Below are 22,266 nucleotides of genomic sequence, written 5' to 3' on the forward strand. Positions count from 1 at the left end.
CAGATATCTTATGGAAAATTATTCTCTTATATTGCAGCTTCAGGGAGAGACGCTCTCCAGAAGAGCTGAACTCTCAAGCCCTCATGCATTTGAGAAGTTCTTTTATTTCCATTTACCAGACAACTGCTTGCATGTAAGACACATGTTCAAGGTAACTAATCCAGGGCCAGTGACAAAGCGGACCCAATGGTCAGCAAAGCTGGACAAGCAGAGGGCTCAGAGTGTCCTAAGGGGTGATTCCAATGCTCCTATTAAAACATCCCTCCCAAAATAGAACGAAAAAATAAATGTTTCCTTTCTGCTCACCAAGTTGGCAGCCAGCATTCCAGAAAGGCTGGGGGTTGTAGTTGCTGGAGTCCACTCGGTAGGAGGAGGGGTAGATGCGGGACAACTGGTGCTGGTTGAAACGTAGGTACTGTGCTGGCTTCTGCTGCAGGATCTGGTGGGCTTTGGTTTCACTGAAAGATGAAACCTGCCAGCTGGAAGAGACTGTGGAGGAGATTAGAGCTAATCTCCTTATTCATTTATTTATTATCTAGATAAAGCTTTCAGAAGTACATTGCACTAGTCCCTTTTAGCTATCAAGCATCATTTCAGTGCATGCCACTCAGAGGGAAGGGTTTTCCCTAAATTACAGCAGATGCTGTGCTTGTTGGAGCGGTTATGGTTGGGAAAATGAAGCTGAATATGATGATGACCTGAATCTTCATTAAGAGGGCTTCTTTTAATGAAAAGATATGTGAGGAGATAAACCTTTCCATTTCTTTGTGTAGCAATTATCTTCACCAAAGTTTTAGTTCAACTTACTTTCAGTTTCAACATCATGGATGCCTACAGACTTCGTGTATTTCACCAGGTCAGACAGGGCCCTGGACAGCTTCATTGTCTTCTTCTGTCGGTTTACCCTAGAAAGACAAAAGAAATTAACTTCTCACAAATTAAGGGGTAAATGTATCTTTCATATTTAAAAACAAATCAGGGTAAAGAAATATATGAGACAGTAAGAGCCCAAAATGCATAAAAAGTCCACTGTGGTTTGCTGGTTAGTCTGAAAGCAGCAAGAGATCATTCTGGTGATTTCGTGGCAGACATTGGGTCTCCCCTCTACATTCCTACAGCCACCAACGAACTGGCATCCAGACCAGAAGCAAACTTATTTAATGGGTGCATTTATGCAGGCATATTTTAGCAACAAAACTGTCCAATCACTTGTTAACAAACCTGCTGTAGTGTACAGAGCTCCTGGCTAAATTCCCCTGAGAATCCGAATCGTCTTCACCCTCTTCCAGACTTGATGCCTTTTTCAATTTGCTTCCTTTTTTCTGTGCCAGAAGGAAATAAAACCATAATGTCATAACTGTGTGATCAAAAGTTTGAGCAGCTGGCTACAATTCTGCTTTGTTATGCCAATGACTGTGTTACTTAGAGAAAATGGAAAATGACAGCTTTCGTAACACACAGCTCTGCAGCAAAATTTGCACATGGGGAAAACTCAGCCCAAGGTCTGAGCCTTGTTATAAAGGAAGCACAAATCCTCAGATAAAAGGTGTTAATTTAATTTTTGTGGTTCTCAGTTAGATCTTGGACGCCCTCAGAGCTTCATGTAAATTGAATCTGTGTTGTTATGCACAATGATAAGCAGCTCCCCAGCCTGTCTGTTCAGTGAGCAGCCTCAGAGCGAGGTGCTGCAGATGTTGCAGTTACGAAATTCCTCTGCAAAAATAAAAAACCCTCCGCGAATCCGAGATCTGGCGCAGACCTCACCTTGCCAGGGGCTCACCTTGCGTTTGGAAAAGCTGCCCATGAGTGACCGGCTGTGCCTTTTGCTGGCGCTGAAATCTTCCCCGGATTCTGCGTCATCCTCAAGTTTACTCTGAAGCAACCAAAGAGAGAACACAGGAGCTCAAACGGAGCTCAGTCTCTGGATACCAGCACAAACAGGAGGGGTTTAGCACTGGCTGTTCTGGGTAACACCTCTGCTCAAGGGTTTGTCAAGCCTTGGCCTTGTAGTGGCTCTCACAAGAGCTCTCTGCTACGTCCTGTAAAGCGCCGGGTTTAAAGTACATCCAAAACTCACCCCAAGAATGTTTTGGGAAGCTGATTTTTAGTTCTCGTCCCTGGTTTAGTTTTAATCCCTGGTTATTACACTTGCTTATTATTGGCAGATCTCCACTGTTTTTCTTTTGTCTGGAGCAATCTTCCCAAACTTTTTGTGGCTTATTACAAAGTCTAAAATGAAAACGTCTCAACTTCATGAAGTGCAGTATGTGGGCTGAGTACTTTTTATAAATTAGAGTTAATAGAAAATTAAAATATATTGAAAATACATGGAACATAGAGAACTGAGGAGCAAAAGAGCCCAACCTTCATAAGCAGTTTTTATAACGGAAAATCAAATTCTTTCTGTTGAAAAGTCATTTCAGAGTACATTTCATGCTCCAATTGCTGTATGAGCAAGATAAATATTTTGTGTATCTGACAGTGGTGTTCACCTGGCACCATCATTTGTTGCATGAATTCAGCTATGAAGCTGAAGTCAATAATATATTTTTAGTAAACCAATGAAACACAAGTACAATTAAACCTCAATTCACCTTTTTACTATCAGACTTCAGCCCAGCCTTTCCTGTGGACGGTAGCGTGGAAACTGTAAAATTGTTTGGATCCTCACAGTCACGGATTTTGGATTCTTTTATCAGTGAGTCAAGCTTTTTCTTTGCTATATTCTCCACTCTTTTCCTGTTAGCAGATGCCTGCAAACAAAACATTAAATCATTAAAGAGGGCAGTGATGAAAACAGCATCATGTGAGTCCCATCCCATGGCCAGGCCAACCCTGCAGGCACAATAGGTGCAAGATCTGTTGGGTGGAATGGATGGGAGATGCTTTAGAATCTTCTTTTCAGCAGATCAAAGGCAAAATGCAAGAGAATTCCCATTCCCTGCTCTGTGTGCATCATGGCCCATGTAGGGAAGTGGGGAAATAAAACTAAAATTAAAAATCAAGAGTTTTCTCTTCCACTCATGCCTTCTAAGGGGTGACAGATTGTGTTCTCTCTATGGGCCTCAAGAATTCCCAGTTACGCTTGTCATGAAACAAGCTCTGATTTTTCTGAACTCTTCAAAAATTCATTTTGGAAAACAATCCAGGTGTAGCAAATCTCAGATTTAAAGCATCAGTACACCTCAGCAAAGTGAACTGTTAGTAACAAAGATAGTGCTGTAAAATATTGAAAAGTGATATGCTAACATGTAATAACTTCCAAACAGCAAAGAAATTATTTTTCTCCTTTGGTAGTCTTATTCAAAAAGAACTTTCTCTTTTAGATGAAAAGGATCAGATCCATAATACAAAATGAGGAAATAGCCTGAGGGAGAGAGGACTGAGAATGCTCCAAGGCAATCTGGTTTATGTCATTAAATGGTTTTGCTGTGTTTTGTATTGTTTCTGCAAGGCGCAGTGGAACTTGCCAGAAGATTAAAGTGACAAAAAATAGAACTTTTAAAAAGGTTGAAGAAATAAGGGATTTTCAGATTGAAGCCAGCAGAGATTTTCCTTACAGTAAAAATCAGCCAAGCCCAGCATTCAGCGAAGTGACACTCTGTAAAAAATGACCACAATTTCACCTAAGTAGAATATTTTCTTTTTCTTGCATTTTAGGGGAAGCACACTGTGATACACTGAAGAATCATGACATATTACCCTTTAAAATTCTAAATTTGAAATGTAACCCCTAAAACAGGTGCTGCCTCCCATGCACTGTTGTCAATCTGCCCCCATGAAGGTTTAGAACCCGAACCACTCGTGATGAATCACAAAGATCAGACCACACCCACAATCCAGAAAAACTCCTACAAGGTTTCCTCTCACTGGGATGGGAAGCCTTGACACACATTTACATTCAAATGGGCACTTCACTTACATCTCCATTCATTAGTTTACAGTCATCATCGATCTCATCAGCACTGTCCTCATCAGAAACTTCTCCTTCCTCTGCATCATCGCTGATGTTGGCTGGAAGTTTCTTGCCCTAGAAGATAAATTCATTACAGAGGCAAGGGAGCATGCATCTCTTGATTCTCTAAAATATTTCTATTCCAAAAAAAACCCCAAAATTATTCAAAGCATGTCATTTCCAGGTTCTTGTTGACTGAGAAGACATTTGCTCTGAACCTTAAATAGCAGTTTCCTAAGGTCTGCTTTTTGTGAAATGATTTAAGCTAGGGTACAGTGATAACCAGGCAGAAATCATCACCACCATCACAAACAAGAGGAGGGAAAGGACACGTGAAGCAGCGTACCTTAACCAGGATCTTCCCTTTAAGACTTGCTGGTGAAGGGAGCTTTGTGGAGTCATCGTTGTGCACAGAGGACAGATCCAGTTTGTCTCCCAGGATTTCTGTAAGGTACTGAGCCATCTTCTTCTGCTGCACGATGCTGCAGTGGTTCTCAATGGACAGGATCACAGGGTACCTGCAGAGACAAGCAAGTGTCAGCTGCAAATCTGGCTTTTACAGCCAGATACAGCTTTTTACTTTTCCCACCAACAACAGAGCAGTGTCATGCAGATAAGCCTGCAGACAAAGCCTCTTCTACAAAGACAGCAATGTTGTTTCTAGTTTTAATTTTACTGTTCTCATTTATTGTTGATTATCCAGGCCAAGGCTGAGGAACAACAATGCCTTGTTGGTTGAAGATGAGGCTTGTGGAACACCTACTCCAGTGCCATGTAAAACCACTCTGAAAATGGATTTCTCTTTAGAGATGATGCTTTTTAAAGATCAGCACAGCAGCCAGTCTATAAAGGATTTTTGCAGGACTGAACTATCAGGGATTCATTAGTTAAAAATCAATTATTTCTATCTTGACATCTGGCCTTCATTAGGTCCTCATCAGGAAAATAAGGCTTTCAGCCAAGCCAGGACCAAACTTTCCCAGCTGATGATGTGGTCCTTTTTTGCAAAGGTTTAAAAAACCGATTTAAAATTTCAGAAGCATTTCCTTTGATTTGTTTACCATGACTTCAGGCAAACTGCAAAAAATCTCAGGCTCACAAGAAGTTTACCTGGCCTGGAAATTTAGTGCAAGTTAACCCTATTTGTAAAGGCAGATGGGCTGCTTTGGGGGAGCTACTGGAAAATTTTTACAGTGATAAAGTAATTCTTAGTTAAAAAGAAACAAAGGTTGGCACACACATTTTGACTGTGTGTGGAGGAGGAGGACAGTAACTGCCATATGAAACTTCCCATGAATAATACTGATCTTCTGAGCAATGTACCTGTAGGGAAAATAACCTCCTTCTGATGAACACTCTGCTTTGTCCAAAACTGGGCTTCTGTCTCTTTGGATTCTTTATTCCCTGACTTGTTTCCTATCCCTGGAGCACCCAGGTGCAGCCTTGGCAGCACCAGAGTGCTCATCCAGAGAGACAAAGTGGTTCAACTGCCAGCCTTTCACTAAAAACCGGTTCCTCGGGTGTTGTACAAGCTCAATAAAGACAGCTCCACACCTCTGTACAAAATATCCCCACTCAGCTTTGCCTTGGTGTTTCTTTCTGAGGGATCTGAAGGATTTCCCCCCAGAAAATAACTCCAAATTCCATCTGGAATTCTGGAACCGGTCAGATCTTCACTCCCTGCACAAGGATGCCAGGGAACACTCCTATTCATAGCCCTGAGACTCAAAGGTTTGCAGGCTGGATACATACTCATTCTTGATAAAGGCATATTTGTTGATCGTTTCAATCACATCTTTGAAGAGGATTTTGGAAGTCAAGGTGTATCCGTGGTGGACAATTGGTTCCCCGTCTGGCCCATCCCAGCAGTCAACTGTGGGACAGAAACAATGACACCCATCAGAGCAGGAACACCTGGGCCACCATCTGTGGGAGACCGTAAAACCCTGAAATTCCCTTCAGCAGCCCAGCCAGCTGTGTTCCCAAAGCAGGGCACAGGTTCATTCCCACCCTGCATCTCCCTCCCCACTGTGCTGAACATCCCTCCTGAAGGAACTTCCTGGCTTTGACCTCGTGCTGGGGCCAGGTGACTGTTCCCAGCGTTTGAGAAAGCCCCAAGCAAAGAAACCCTTTTAACGAGTGCTGAGGGGTTTCTGACACGGAGAGGGATGTCAGAGCAGAGCACTGCTTTCATTGTGCTCCTGTTGAACCTGAGAAGGAAAGCAGAGACTCTCAGCCAAGCTGCTCACACCACAGGCCAAGCCAACACCTCATCATCCCTAGCCCACTCAGGATTTTGCCAGACTTTATACTTGTTTATCATATTTCCATGAAATGTTTTACTCCTCTGAAGCACCCAATGGCACATCCACCATCCAACCTGAGCAAACCATATTTGCCTTCTGAAAAACTGAAAACACTTTGATGGTCAGAACATTAAAGATGATTATGAAACAGGCAATGTCTCAGAAAGGCAGCACAAGCATCAGAAGGGATTGCACAGAAAGGCTTCCTGGTCACTGCAGAGACTGTCACCGTTTCACAGAATACTTCCCTGAGCAGAAATATCCACCTTCCTCTTAGGTGTGGCAGGAACTCCTCCGTATTTGCCAGTCTGGTTGTCACACACTTGGCTAGGCAGGACAAGCACCACTGCATCCTGCCCAGCATCAGCCTCCTCTCTACAACAGGAGTTTTACCATTTTTTTCCTCGCTACCAACACAACTCCTCAAATGTCTGTCTTATTTCCACGCTCAAGGAAATTTGTCCATTCTATCACATTATTTTTTTGTTCTTTATGAAAGGAAGACACCATTTTCCCAGGCATTTTCCTCTCCCCAGTTACCATGTCTTCTGCAGAAGCCACAAATCTTCCTTCAGAGAGGAGAAACAAGACCACAGAGCCCACTGACAGCTCGTTTTTGCTCTTTACCTTCCACGCAGCGACAGCCAGACTGTAGCACCCATGCATACATGTCCACCCTGGACTGGGACATCAGCTGATCTCCCATGAGGTAGGTGTTGTGTGAAGAGGTAATGAAATAGTGACTCAGAGGGTAGCTCATGTCCTGGTTCACATGGTAATGTTCTGGGTTGAAGATGTCCCCCGATGGACTCCGCATGTAATTGGTGAAACCTGACAACAAACAACACTATAAATAATGCAGTTTCATCCTTTTTGTTGTCATAACCTTCCTAAAACCAGCCTAAAGATAAAATATGAAGGTCCTTCTAGGTTATACATTTTGTGTTGATGAAAGTTTTATTAAAGGAGAAGAGCTGATAAACACAAATAACAGCCAAAAATCCTTTTGAACAATACACTGGGACACAGTGCCAGGGAATTCGACTCAGCCCAGCTGAATATTGAAGTCTCTTGGATCACGTACCATGATCAATGAGCAAATCAGTGACAGAGCCAGGGTGAAAACAAAAGATGAACCAAGGCAGAGCAGCCACTGTGGAAAATGGACAGAGCACAGAGTGTGTCAGCAAACACGGCCAACCACTCGTGGCAGGTAATCAGTTCTCCCTGCAAACCAATCAGCTGCTGCCAGATTAATTCCAGCCAGCGCCGGGCGGGCAGCTGCTGCAACAACACCATTGTTTGCTTGAAGCTCTTGTTAAAATGTGATGTCATGATGGTTGTAGCGAGTTCACGCTAATTGGATTTATCAGTCCTGCAGGAAGGAGCAGGAATGAGCGAAGGTCCTGTCAGCAGCGTGTCCCACAGGACCGCAGCGGTCACACTCAGGGAAGGTGCCCTGGCACGGTGCCACTCCGATCAGCAGACAGAGGTAAAGGTTTCTTTGTATGAGCCCATTGTCACAGGCCAGCGCAAGGTGACAAAAGCCAGCACAGCCGAGGGCACAATGAATGAATATGAAAGGACAAAGAACCTGTATTGTTATTTCACTATTATTGAAGTGTAGCCAAGTGTGGGCAGGATGCTCCTGTCCGGGCTCTACCAATTCGAGGAATGACCAGGCAGCTTCAGCTTCCATGGCAGCTTCATTCCCGTCTCCAGGGCAGCACTGGGCTTGTTTTCTGGGAGACAGGAGACATCTCAAGTCTCAACTCCACTCAAAGACAAGAGAGGAATAACTCGTGTGTGTGTGTGTGTGTGTGTGTGTGTGTGTGTGTGTGTGTGTGTGTGTGCACATGTTTATACATGATGTACATGCAGGCACAGATTGATCATTTTTAAGCAGCTCTTCCTCCTTTGTCAGCTCCAGCCCAGCAGTGTGCCCGTCAGCTCCTCAGTCACCTCTGTTTGGATGTTACCAGAAATATCCTGCATTAATTAAACTCTAATTGTTCCGTTCTGCGGCACTTCCAGCAAGTTACTGGAGGGGTTAAGGTCACCAAGATTTTTCCAATTGTCTCAAAGGACCTCACCTTCTGCTTCCCCCCGATCTGTGCAGGAGCTCTGTAGCAGACACCAGCAGAACGTCACCATGCTGGGCACTCTCTTACCCTAATCCATGAAGTTTCTAATGTTTTATCATCCATTCTGAGGCAAAGAAATTGTACAGAATTTTTTTTATTATTGTTTTTCTCTATAGAAACTTACAATAGTTTGAAAAGCCTGCTCTTACTTTTGCAGGTATGAGGAAGGCAAGATAATGAACTAGCTTATTCATTATTTATGTGGCTGCAACTGCCTGTAAAGACCAGAAAATGAAAAGAATGTCATCTGCTCCTTCACTGGCATTAGCATAAGCTTTAAAATAAATTGAAAATTTAGTCTGGAAGTAGAACAGACCTTGACCCATCCTAAGCAACCACCTTACACACTGTACCAGAAACTACCCACTTCTTCCTGCAGGAAGCCAAACAACTTCTGTTCTGCCACTTTTCAGGATGACAACACACCCACAGAAATGGACAAGACTGATTTTCTAAAAGTCCAAGAACTTTTGCACAGAGCCTAATTCCTGAGGAATGTTCTCCCTTCTTGGAGTCAGTAAGATCTGCCTGAAGATTTACTATTTAGGGGAAAGGACTTACAGTCAGCCCCCAAAATAACAGCTACCAGCTTGATGGTACAGCATTGATATATTCAGAGAGAAGGCTTCAGCAGCAAAGGTCAGGAAGGCAGGACCAATTTCATCTATCATCCCACTCAGACATTTACTCTGGCTCACATCACTCCTCTTATATTAAGACCTAAATGATTTCCAAAAATACCTGCAGGAATGATGCAACTAAATTCAACTGTATTTTCCAAAAGCACAAATAGAGACACCTCCAGTTCCAGCTGACTTTCAATAACTGCTGCTTCATTGTGATATGTACCTTTCAAAACTCCTCCAAAGAGATCTGATTTCCCTTCAGGTTCCTCAGTAAATTGTAGATATCAAAAAAAAAAAGGCAAAAAGTCTGGAAACATACGCTATACAGCATAACAAAATTCTACAGCTATATATTCTGCAAGCAGCAGCAATATTCTCCTGAGCATTGAGACAGTTCCCTTTTCCCCACAAAAGCTGCACCAGCCAGCTTACCATCAATTCCCAGGGCTCCCTCCTTCTTGTTCTCCGGGCATGGCTCAAACTTGCTGATGATTTCCAGGCAATGTTCTTTAGTCACATTTGTCATCTGTAAAAGCAGCAAAAACGCAGTGTTAACTATTAATCACAGCTTCTGTGACTCTCTCCTCTGCCTCCAGTCCAACAACTGGGCAGATTATCCATAGTGGGACTCAGGATTTCCAGTTCCCCAGTGGGATTCTCTCTCCTGCCAGTCAGTGTCAGGTCGGATCAGAAGGGGAGCGCTGTGTGAAAAGTTTCTGTGCTATTGGCAGCTGCCTGATGGCAGAGTTCTGCTTTGTAGGTCAGATCTGTTGTTAGGCACCACAGAGCATCGAAACAGAACGAGCTCTGTCACAAACCAATGGGATTTCTTCTCTTGTAGGATTAGAGGATTAGTTTGCATTATCAAAGGGTTTTTTAACTTTAAAATAAAGCAAGAAAATGGCTCATCTTTATGCAGCAGACAGAAAAATCTGTTTGTAGCAGGGAAACAGAGAATCGGGACATAATGTTCCTAGGAAATCTGCTAACTTCAAGGTTGCTTTGCATTCTCAACTGAAAAAGAGAAGAGTACAAAGGGAAATATGTCTCTGTAAATGTCGTCATTTGTGAAACCAGAGCCATTAATATTGAGTTGTAACTTTTTTACATAATGCAATGTTTTAGTAACTTAATTTTAACACAATTAATGCTCCTATTAACTGTTGATGTATTCTCTATTATCCTGATATTATTTAATATCCCTGTCCTGAGCTGTCCAGCAAATGCTTTCTGTTAGATGCTGAACACGGCATGAAAACACAGCCCTTGTCATCAGAGTGCAATAAAGTGACCACCAATTTGGCAACACACAATCTTTGCCTGAGGGAAAATGAAACCACCAGCACATCTGCTACAGGATCAATGCCTTTTCTGGGGATAATTTAAAACCTAATAAATAAAAGTAAAAGAAGAAGACAAAACCCTCTCACTCTGGATTTGAACATCTATGATAGTGGGTTCAAAAGATGAAGCTTTGGAACACCAGATTTTCTCGGAATGGAGTAAAGATGTTTTCCCTGTCCATGTTGTATGAGAAAGGCTGGCAATGGAGAGAAGCCCCCCAGGCAGGATTTGGCTGTGTCAGTAATTAGCTGAGTTGATTTGTATCCTGTGGTGAATGTTCGTTTTCCCCTCAGCATCTGGAAGATCAATTGACCAATGAAATGGAAACACATCCCACTTATCTAAGAAGTTAACTGCCAGAGAGGTGGATTTTTTATTCATTCCTTTCATGCACAATGACTGAAACTCATGGACATTTGTGACTTACAGGCATGCAGCTTCAGAGGAGACCATCAGAGGAAAAGGGCGAAGATAAGTCAAAGCATTTGTTCCTGCAGCACTGGAGTTAAACCACTCAGAGAAAATTTCTTAGGCACTACAATGTGTTTCAAAAACTCTCCTAAACATTAATCATCCTCTCAACTGCTCTTTGAAAGATAATCTTCCAGTTCACACACTGAGATAGTGTGACAAAGTAGTTCAGAGTTCCATCATGGGCTGTGCACTAGGTCATGGGCAGAGCCAGGAACACCAGCATGGCTCCAAGGTACTGAATGCTGGGAACAGACAATCTGATGGGATTGTTCAAGGGGAACACATGAATAAAGAAAGCAATCCTAGAGATTATATTTAGGGGCACACCAAAAGAACCTACAGGAAAAAATAAAGGTACTGAGAGCAAGAAGATTCAAGAAACAGTCCCGCCAGCCTACAGATGAAAATCTAGAGACATCTGTCTGTTTTTCACATGCACAGCACTGAAGTCCCCGCTCCTTTTAAAAGGGAATTCATTCCCAATGGCAAGCAGGAAGGCATGCAGCTGGAACTCTGCTCCTGGCTTGGGCCTACCTTCTGCTCAGTCTCCAAGAAGCGTTTGAGGTCGTCTGTGTCCAGGTAGTCCTTGTGGTTGCTGTAGGTGAGCATCAGTAGGTACAGATCGCGCCGCGTGGACATCATCTTGTAGAAGGCGCAGAACTCCTCGAAGTCCAGCGTGCCCTGGTTGTCATCTGTGTCAGCCTCCTGCAGCACACAGCAACGAGACAGTCAGGAACACAACTGCCTGCACCACTTCTAAATAAACAGACCCCTGGATGAGAGGGAAGCACTGGGATTAAATGCAGGTTGAAGCTGCCTGACGTGGCTGCTAGAACCGACTGATGTATCAGCCTTGTCACAGGATTCCTCTGCACAGCTTTGAACCTCTCCCATGGACACATCAGTGCAGGAGCCAAAAAACAACTTTGAAGGTTTTGGCTGTTCCTCAGGGAGCCTTGCTGAAGGGTTTCTTCTGTCTATGGCAATCAAGTAAAGACAAGGTACCCTCCGACAACATGAATGTGTCTGGCAGAATTACCCACTCACATCCTCAGATCATCGGAGCCCAAGTCATCTTGAAATTAATTTTATATCCAGGATTTGAGAGGATATCTGTTAAATCCATGGCCATAAATTAATAAGATCTGGAAGAATACTAATTTTGCAAGTAAAGAAAAAAAATCATCAGGGATTTCACATAAAGGCTTGCTGGTCCCTGCAGGGACTTTGTGATAACAAAACTGCCATCTCCATTGTTGCTCACTAAATTGGGCCAAGGTCAGCAGAATGCAATGTCAAACAAACAGCTCTTAGCAGTGCAAAAATCTGACAGATACAGGAGTTTGCTTGGTGGATATTTTATTAGTGCCAGCTATCATAGGATATTGGATACTTTATTAGATAAAATTTGTTAGAGAGAACATGATCAGAGGAGGAAACATGATGGAGTTTCTGATCAAAAAGGTATAGCAAAAGAGCAATCTTGGTGCAGTGTGTTTTCATGTTATGTAACACCAGAAGGTAGCTGGTGTGCTGCCTTTTTCTGTGCATAACAATTTATCTGTGACGTGTTTCTGGAGCTCTTTCCAGTTTACCAAATGGACTGTGTAGTATCTCTCAGCAGAGTGGAAACAAACCAGCTGCTGAAGTATTTGCCATCTCTCCTACTGGGCTTCGTGTTAAAGCCTTGCTTTTTCAGGAAAAAAAATTCTTACCTTAAACATTTGCTTGACTTTCTGTCGGGGTAGGTTGACATTCAGTTTGTGCATGAGCTGGAGCACTTCACTAATACTCAGACTGCCGTCCCCGTTTTTATCTGCCTCATCAAAGGTCTGCTTCAACCACATTGAACAGGAGTTAAGGAACAGCAGGGAGTATTGAAGGATATTACTGAAGGTCATGGATATATGATTTTTTTCACATTAGGAAACACTAAAAATGAGACAGGGAATGAAAGGTCAAGCTAATATCTAACTCTCGTCATGTTAGTGCAGTCACAGCTTCTAGACTTGCCGTGCTCAACATGCCACATGTGCTCTGCGCCTATTTGACAACAGAGAAGAAAAACTTTTGAGGGATTCTCAGTGTTACATCACCAAATTTAATGGATGGTTTTACACTGGGAGGGAGATTGAAGAATATACCTCTGTGTTTTTCAGTCCACTGCAGTCACTCATCTCCAAATGTTGCCCAAAACAGGAACTCTATCTCTGGAAACAGGGAATACAATGGGAACTGCTTTGAAGTTCTGAGCCTAGTGCTTACTTGTAGCAAAGCAAATTCTGTAAGGAATCCTGAGTTTATCCACAGCTCTCCAGTGCTGGGGAAGCTCCCAGGCAGCACAGGAAGGATATTGGTCTCTGGTCCTTTGGCGTTTGGAGAGGCTGTCCTCGTCGCTGATCCCTGCCATCAGGTACTTCAGCCCTGTGATCCAGGTCCGTGCTTCCTCGGCGCTGGAGGACACCAGGTCCAGGGATTCCATGTGGTCCCCATAGTAGATGCTGAAGCAGCAGTTGGGGTCGAAGCTGCCATCGGCGTAGCGCTGGAAGATCTCTGACTGCTTCCCCTCACACACCTCCTGGATGGAGTCGATGGAAACTGCAGTGACAGAAGTGCAGCTCATTAACGGCTGTGAGCATGCTGCAGGCTGGGCAGGTGCATTCACCCTGCAGAGAAATCCCGGAGAGGGAGAGCCCAAACCTCACACTGCAAGGGCCCAGGTCACACAGGGGTTGCCTCCGACTCATTTCCAGCACATTCCACCCCTGCAACCTGCACAACCAACCACAGCAACTTCAGCTTCATAAATTACCCGTCATAAAATCATTTCCTGCCCTTTAAAGTCAAGCACAACACCTCTCATTGAGCCAGACCCTCCATTCTCATTTGTTTACAAGAGGACAGTGTCCCAGGAGGGTCAGAGGGAATGTTCTAAGGCTGACACTCACTTTTGGCTTTCTCATTCTTCCGAGAGGGTCTCCAGCGAATGCACGACCTGTGGTCATCCAAGTAGTAGAAGCGGACCAGCCCCTTGGAGCCACCACGGAGTTTGATCATCTGGGTGCCCGCTTGCATGGAGCTCATACATCTTTCCACTGAGGAGAGGAATGAAGAGAGAGCTGTGAGTCAGACCTTGCTCCCTTTGGAATCGCCTTTACGGGAAGGAAACACATCAAGCAGCTGCCAAGTGAACGGTTCAAGTCTGATACGGGAGGTCAGGTATTAAGATGAAAAAGGTAGAAAGATTCTCGGTGACTGTGGGCTTACCTGTAAATGTGAAAGTTTTCATTCCCATATTAATTTATATGAAATGTTCATATGTTGGGACAAGCACAAGGTATGCGCCTTACTCAAGACCATCTCAAATCTGAGCTCATACAACATGTAAATCTTGTGCTGGACACAGGATGAAATTTCACCTGGAAACTGAAATCCTTGGCCAGGGAGGTCCCACTGCTCCTATGGATTGAGTCACTGATCCTATAGATCTGCTTAGCAAGAACCTCATGGATTTTTCATCCTCCAAATCCCCCAAACCCACATTTTCCTAGCTGGAGGCCTCTCACCTGTGTTGCACTTTGCCTCTGGGTCTCAGCACCTGTTCCATTGCTGTGGGTTTGGCAGCATCCCAGACACTGCAGGCAGTGGCCTTAGAAGTCATGAGTGTGGGAGAAGTTCCCTCCAAGGGTCTGCTCTGCCTTGGCAGGGCTCCTGCCCTTTCCTGGGGGGCTGCTGCCAAACCAGGGCTCTGGCACTGGGAGCCCCTGGGAGCCAGGTTGGGGCCTGGTTCTGAATCCCAGCTGCTGCAAGGACTAAGCTCAACAACTTCAATCCAGCTGTGAGCGGCTGGCTCTGTCCCAGGAATAAATGCAGACTCACATTTTCTGCCAAGTCTCCCATTTATTTCCCCTGATGACAGAGCAGAGCCTGTGACCTGATTTTCCTCTGACTTTCTGCCTGATCTGTTAAAGTAAAATTAAAACTATTATCATGTTCAGCATTTTTTTTTCAGACCTAGAGATGAGAAGTGAAAATTACTATTGAGATTCTGGATTGAAGAATGAAAATTAATACATGCAATACACATTCTATTTTAGAAATAAATTCAAGGAGATTCTGAGGTCAGGTGTCTTTTATCAATCTTCTGCCATTGAGATTAAAGATGAAACAGTGTCCAAATGAAAAAAACACTGATTCCACATGTTCCAAAATGCATCAACACCCACACAGCTCTTTGGGGTGATTCAAGTCCACCTCTCAGGCAAAAGCAAGGTAAGTAAAAAGAAATGGGAAAAAGCTTTGATGTCCCTGTGCCTTAGAGCTCATGTTCAGAAAAAGTCAATTAATTTACTCTGGAAAAGGTTCAGCAAAATAGATTAATTTGAAAGCAGACTGATATAGTAAAAGGAAATTTTAATTTAAAGGCACAGTTCTGTAGGGTTCATTGTCCATGTTAATTAAATATTCATGGAGAGAAGTTGTGGAATTGAGAGCAAGATAATCCCTCGTGTAACATTTTACTTCTTAAAGCTGGACCCTTGGCTTCAGTCACAGATACCTTTTGAGAAAATCAATATTCAGCAGGTAATCAGCCATAAAGGCAAGTGCTGTGCCAGAAACATCACTGGAATCCACTGCAACATCAGATCCAAACTCAGCCCAGCCCTCTTCCAGACATTCAAACTTTCAATATCTGCTTTCATTCCAATTCAGAAGAAGATACATATTTCTCAGATACATATTTCTTCAGAAGAAGATACAAATTTCTCTTTACTGAGATAAGAATTATGGGAAGCATGAACTTATTTTAATTTCACAAGGTTTATAGGGTTTTTGAGAAAAAAAAATCAGTCAAAATTGCTAATAAAATAATTTCTCTGAACACTAATCACACACACTTGAATCACATTAAATTTCTAGCTTCCTCTTTGGGAATTAGAGCAGTAAATAATCTTATTGGAAGGAATGAGAAGAGTAGGAATGTGAAAAGTATCAAAGATCACACCTGTTACAAAGCAGAACATAATGAAGAAGCACCAAAATAAAATTACACTTTCTGCAGCAGACATTTACTTTGCTTTTGCATGAAGTAGGAATATGTTCCCTGCTGCTAAAATTTTAATAAGCACCCTTGGATTGCCTTTTCAATGCTGCTGTTTATTTTGTTGTAGGATTTCACACTCAATGCCACCCTGAGCACCTCACAGCCACCTGCTGCAGTTCCAGCTCACCTGGACTGAGCTCAGGTGATGACCAGCCCCAGTATTTCAGTGTCACCATCGTTTTGGGGCTGGCGACACAGGGAAAGGAGGGTACAAGAAATCCCTTCCTTCCTGTGCCAGAGCAGCAGCTTTTCTGGATCCTGGCAATGCAGTGGGAAGGAAATTCCCAAAGGGAATGCAGAGGTGTTTGCTGGGGGCTCCAGGCAAGGGCCAGGAGATGGAGCAGGGACACCTCCACACCTGTCCCTGCGTGTGGCACTCTCAGACTTCCCCTCCTCTGTGGGACTGAAGGTTTAGAGCACTACAGAGACTGGAAGGAAAAAAAAAAAAAAGGAATCCTAGTGGTACTTATATCAAACAGAAAATTCTATGGCTTTTTCCTGAAGTCTTTCACAGCATGTAAGTGAAAAGGGCACACTGCTGAGAAGTAGAACTGCTTCTCCTTGCCATTGTTCAGATTTCTTCTTTAAGGGTTCATTTCTATACTTCAAATAAATATCCCCCAGTCTTGCAATCAATCAGTTTTTCGAAGAAATGGCTCTTAACTATCTTCAATTAAGGCTGAATTACAGCTTTTCTGTTTTGCACTTCATTAGTTCCTTTTTTTTTTTTTTTTTTTCAGAATTCAGCTTATGTTCAGCTCTCTTCTGATCTAATGAGTTGCCTCGATTTGCATCTGGACAAAAAAAATCATGGAGAGAAGATGGATCTTTGTACTGCAGCACAGAGCTCTGTCAGAGCAGAGCAGGGAATAGAAACATGGAACACCCAGTTCCACACTGGACTGATGCAGCAAAAAGACTCACAGTGATTTTTCATGCTTCTTAATAACATTTATATTTACTATACAAAGTGTATAAAGTAACAATAAATAGCAAAACTACACAAGCCATAGACCCTATAATTTGTCCTGAAACGAGGGGGAAAAAGGAGACCAATTTCATGCCTATTGTTAGAAAGATGTTCTAGTGTCTGCAAATTAATTATTTATGGTTCAGTAGCATTATTGTCTTTTAGGAGTCTCTGAGTTTGATATAAATGTGTGAAGGAGTGGGAGTATTTTAGCATGTGGGGATGAAAAGAAGTCAGGAGATTGAGTCATTGAGTATTTTTGTACATGGACCAGCTTTGTCAAAAGATTCACGTCCCGGGGTTCAAGGCAGCCGCAGGCTGTGTCACACACCTTTGCCCCACCCAGGCTTTGGGACAGCGAACAGGGAGCACCAAACCCCCGTGCTGAGTTCAGCTCCATGGACAGATCCCAATCGTGTGCCTCACAACAACCACCCTCCTAAACAACATCAGGAGAGGAAAACAGATTTCAGCAGCTTGTTTCTCTCCAGGGCCTCCAGAAGATGTTTGTGAGCCCAGAGGAACACAGCCCCCCCAGCACACGTGCAGCAGAAGGGCAAGTTGTTCCCTTAAAATATCACCAAACCAAAACAGCTTTCCCACGCACAAACAGAGGACTCCCACACTTGTCACACATTCAGCACTGCCAAGCCATTGAAGACATAATGACTGCCCCATTTTTTTAAAGTCTCACTGGAAATGGTTTCGCAGCTATAAGTGGCTCATCAATATGTAAACCAAAGAGCTGACTGGCTCCAAGTATTCCTGCCAGGAATATAACTTTCTTTCCAGACAGGACACATAAAATCTTTTTAAAAATCAATATATCAATATAATGATATAAAATATGCACTATATCCAAATAAATAATATATCCAGCAGAGTGTGTTGGGAATTCCGCCCAGCTGAACAGTCCAGAAGATATTTGCCAATCCTGCTTGTGAACTTTCTGTGGTGTTCCTGGCCCAGGTACACCAGGCTCACTCGCATCACTACACTGGGTCCAGTTAAAAAACAGATCACATCCAAACTCATTAATCTTCATTTGTTTCATTTTGCATCCCACTCACCTTTTAAACCAACCATTCCTAGCTCTCCCTTGTTGGCTCTCAGTGGCTCAAGCGTCACTGAAGTCCAGGACTCTCTACTGTTCTCCTCAGTGGCCAAAAAAATCTGGAAGTGTCTTTGGAAAAGAACATTTCTCTATAATTCTGCCAGCAATGGTTGGGACAGTGTTTGCTGTGTACAAGAGATGATGGAAGACTGAACCCATCCTTAAAGCACACAACCCCTAAATAAATGAGGTGTTAATGGGAGAAGAGATGCTCTTAATCCTGTGGAAATTAGGGGCTTGATTTGAGGTCTGGCTCTCAGCTCTCCATCCCTCCACCAGCCACCTGCATCCAGGGAAATTGCAGAAGCAGATTTGGATGGTGTTTCTTGACCTCTGCGAAAATTCCCATATCTGTGTGTCCAACTCTCTTGCTAAAAAAATTTCTTTGATCGATGAAGCTGACAGACAAATAGAGAAGAAAAAGTGCTCCAAAGGAACAGGTGGTTCCAGCCAAGGCTGCAGATTTCCTCACTGGACATGCAGAAGATTGTTACTAAAGTGCTTTTACTAGAACATCTGTTTTCTCTGGCCATCTTTAATTAGGTTTGCTGGGTTTATTAGCTATTTAAACAAAAGTCTGCCGTGAGCACCCAAAGGGGATCCTTCTCACAGAGCCAGTGAAGCTTGAGAGTTCTGTGTATCAGTGTTCAGAAAACAACCTCTGAACAGTCCAGTGACCCTGTGTGGATGAAGACAGCAGAGATACTTCCAAATGTTCCTTTTAAAACTCTAAACCGCAAATAAAATTAAAGAGTTAAGAGGTGTATGATACTGGCAGATAGCAAACCTACCTTGCTGTGGGTAAGGAAAAGGAGACAGAGTCTATGGAACAGAATATTTTAAAATTCTGTCAAAATGTACAACTTTGCTCTAGCTTGTCCCGAAGAACATAAATCAATCATGGAATTATAAGTGGGAGCTTGCTGAAGACAAAAAGAGCTACACCACCAACCAAGCAACGTGACATCAGACCAGGGCTGCCACAAGTCCTTCCTTCTTTTCTGCTCCCCACGCTGCTGCTACACAAAGGTGCCACTAGCTAAGATTTCAACACAAAAGATTTAAAGACCATTTCATTCAAGGCAGGGATTCAGCATCTTACCAAAGTGGCCAATCTTCCATCTCGGAGAAGCGACGATGCTGCCACCAACCCAGAAGAAGTCTTCGGCCAGACGGGCCACTGAGAACTTATTTTGAAGCAAGGGAGATTTTGAGAGATCCATATCTGAGCTGGACTTAAAACAAGCACTGATGGCCTCCTTAGGAGGTATCAAGATTCTGTAGTACACATTTTCCATGAAATAGAATAAAAATACTATCAAAAAAAATAGAAAATAGCTGTTGATTTCCAAAATCTGGTGGTATTTTTCAGGTATTTTCAGAACAGTTTCTCAGCAAATTTAGGCCTCTTTTACAGTCCCGATTTAGAACATTAAAATCCCAATAAAATCCTTTTTACTGTGATATACCTGTGACTATTTTGGAGGATTGAGTGGGCTTCAGTTCAAGATTTTAAAGAAGACACATGATGGACCATGAGGCAATTTGGCATGTAGATGAAACCATTTCTGGACAGCAAGGCCTCCTGATGATATTCTTTTCCTCCTGCTGATTCTCTTTTTCCTTTGGTACTTTCCCAGCTGCTCAGCATCATCAAGACATTACAGCAATTTATAGTTGTTGGCTCCTTCGCCGCTTCCTCCTCCTGACAGCGATTCCCACAAAGAGAAAACCCTTTCCTTTCTTTGGTTACCAACAGATTTGCAGGTCCCACTCTTTCCGGGGCTCTGCCTGCTCTTCAAAACCAACCAACAACATCCCCTGCAGTAAACAATGCACAGTGAACAGCACAATCCATTCCCTTCTCCGCCCTCCTGAGCCACCCTTGCCTTTCACTGTGGATCTGCCCAGGTACATAAGCTCTTCGGTCTCTTTCCAGGGCTGGGAAAAAAGAATAATCACATTTTCTTCTCATACAGCTCTTCAAAATATCATTGTGCTGCTCTTCTTCTCTTCTCCAAAGTTTCTCCTCACTATTTTAATGGACATTTCTGACAAAAGAAAGAACATTTCTCTCTAGGCAGCAAAAACTAGATACGATGGAAACACAGCAACACATGTTTGCTTCAAATCCTAAATCCATCATACGCACTAATCCTAAAGCTGTGCTCCTGCCCTATCCTGTCTAGGGATTTAGGTGACACGTTACAGCTGAGGGAAAAAAGGTTTCAAAAAAGTGCATTGTTCTTCTCCTCCTTCTTCTGCTTCTCCTCCTTCATCTTCTTCTCCTCCTTCTCTTCCTTCTTCTCCTTCTTCCCCAGTATCTTTCCATCTCACAGTCTATTTAGGGATGTCTTTGCAGGCTGACACAGCCATAGAAGATCTTGCTTAGGGCACAGCCAGGAAACTCCTGTGCCCAGAACAGCCGTAACAGAACCAGGAGCACCGAGGGGGCTCCAGGACTGACAGATAAAAGCAGGTGAGGATTAATTTTTCAAAAGCACTAAATCACTACCTCATTCCAGCTGAAATGCTCTCATTGAACTCCAAATATAGGAATCCGTCACTTAGGTGATCACAACCACTTAAGCTACATTAAGTTTTAAGTACAATAGACAATCTCTCTTGCCATCTGTGATCTGTACAAGGAGCCTCATATGCTTCTACTCTGATGAGCTAAACACAAATTGCCCGTTTAAAAACATATCCATTAAGTGCTTCCTACTCTTCCTTTCACAGTTTGAAAAAAGGTTTGGAGTAGTTAATTGTGGAGATGATTCACTCTCAATTACAAGTTGTTTATTTCACTACCTATGCCCGGAGTTCTTACACTGGGCTTGACTCAGAGTTTAACCACACATTAATTCCAAACTAGAACCAAACTGGGTCTGCACCACGGGTGGCAGTGATGCTGTGTACACTCTTGCCACTATTTATTCAAACATTTCAACCGCAGCCTTCTACCCTCCTAAGGCATCTTTCAAGAGCAATTTAGTGAGATGACTGCAAACTGTCATCAGGAAAAGAGCAACTTCTCCTGTGAAATGCTCAGAAGGATACATGCATCCCACAGAAAACTGCCCTGAAGGGAAGAACAAAGGAAACTTTGCTCTTAAGATCCTAATCCTTTCTTCACGTGAAGCCTGGGCCAGGATGAGAGCTGGGATCTGTGAGTTTTGGTGTCTTCTCTACAATCTGCTTCTCTGAATTCCTCAAACAAACCCATAAACATCTTTATGTAATATCCATGCTTTAGAAATAACACCTTAAATGGCAAGAATGTCATTGCTGTACCTCACAGGGAAGGAGAAAGAACTAAACTTTGAGGCTCTCAAATACAAGGACACAGAGTTAAGGCAAACTTTTGCAAAAACCAAAAGTATTGCAAGTGTTTGGCTCCTTTTTTCCCCTCTTGCAGTACTAATCAGGTTTCCTTGCAGTTTTCCAGGTTGTACATGCTGCAAAATCAGTGGCTGGCACAGAATGCTAAAGGTACTCCCTTCAAAAATCCAAATATCAGTTTTGCCAGGACATCACCATTTATGTGTTATCAGCCTGGGGACAAGGGAAAGGGAGGAGAAGAGTGAAATACAACTCCCATTGCAGCATTGCTCAAGATATTGATTTCATGGTTCAGAATTAGAATTCTGCAAAAATGGGGCTTGAAATGTGGATTTGGTTTTATTTGAGTAGAGAGAAATGTCAACGATTTATAGCACTGGAAAATAACTATTGCAATATTCAAGTTAAAGTTAGATTTTTCATCCTAAGAGCACACAGAGAAGGATAATTTAAGTTATTTCAGTTGACACTATCCATACACCCCTTCAGGCCTCCTAAGAAAATCATCATGGAAACAAAGATCTGGAAACAAAATAAAATCTTTCAGAAGACTCCTCCATTTATTATGCTGGGTACTGGATGGAAAAGCAACAGGGAATAAGGAAGGGTTAAATTGGACACAATCCATCCCCCAACTCTTAAGCGCACTGAGCTGAGGACTTAGGATCTAAGCCTACTGAAATGGGTTTCTATTCTTGCCTCACTTGACATCCTCAGAGAAATCTTGCTCACCTGACATAACACGGAGATTAAAGACTTCTTTCCGCAGCACTTCAGGAACGTATTATTGTCTGAGTGTAACAAAGGCTTTTCATGCCACGAAACAGATTTTAAAACCAACAATGTCTGAATCTCCAGGCTGGCCTGTGGCTTAGCTAAAAATGGAA

At 43.0% G+C, this 22,266-nt stretch overlaps 1 protein-coding gene across 1 annotated transcript in view; it reads right to left on the reverse strand.

The window, feature by feature from the left end:
• PLCH2 (phospholipase C eta 2) overlaps positions 1-22,266 on the reverse strand; it is a 42,493-nt gene that overhangs the window by 13,135 nt on the left and 7,092 nt on the right. Inside the window, exons 2-15 of the mRNA XM_040084783.1 lie at positions 13,798-13,944; positions 13,204-13,447; positions 12,565-12,694; positions 11,384-11,554; positions 9,464-9,557; positions 6,889-7,092; positions 5,708-5,828; positions 4,302-4,473; positions 3,923-4,030; positions 2,595-2,753; positions 1,781-1,873; positions 1,222-1,322; positions 808-905; positions 307-489 (exon numbers count right to left, since the gene is read on the reverse strand). Coding sequence (XP_039940717.1) covers positions 307-489; positions 808-905; positions 1,222-1,322; positions 1,781-1,873; positions 2,595-2,753; positions 3,923-4,030; positions 4,302-4,473; positions 5,708-5,828; positions 6,889-7,092; positions 9,464-9,557; positions 11,384-11,554; positions 12,565-12,694; positions 13,204-13,447; positions 13,798-13,944 — 2,025 coding nt within the window. The remainder of the gene's footprint in view (positions 1-306; positions 490-807; positions 906-1,221; positions 1,323-1,780; positions 1,874-2,594; positions 2,754-3,922; positions 4,031-4,301; positions 4,474-5,707; positions 5,829-6,888; positions 7,093-9,463; positions 9,558-11,383; positions 11,555-12,564; positions 12,695-13,203; positions 13,448-13,797; positions 13,945-22,266) is intronic.

The sequence above is a fragment of the Hirundo rustica genome, chromosome 22 (genome assembly GCF_015227805.2).
Source record: "Hirundo rustica isolate bHirRus1 chromosome 22, bHirRus1.pri.v3, whole genome shotgun sequence".
In the NCBI taxonomy this organism is placed as follows: Eukaryota; Metazoa; Chordata; class Aves; order Passeriformes; family Hirundinidae; genus Hirundo; species Hirundo rustica.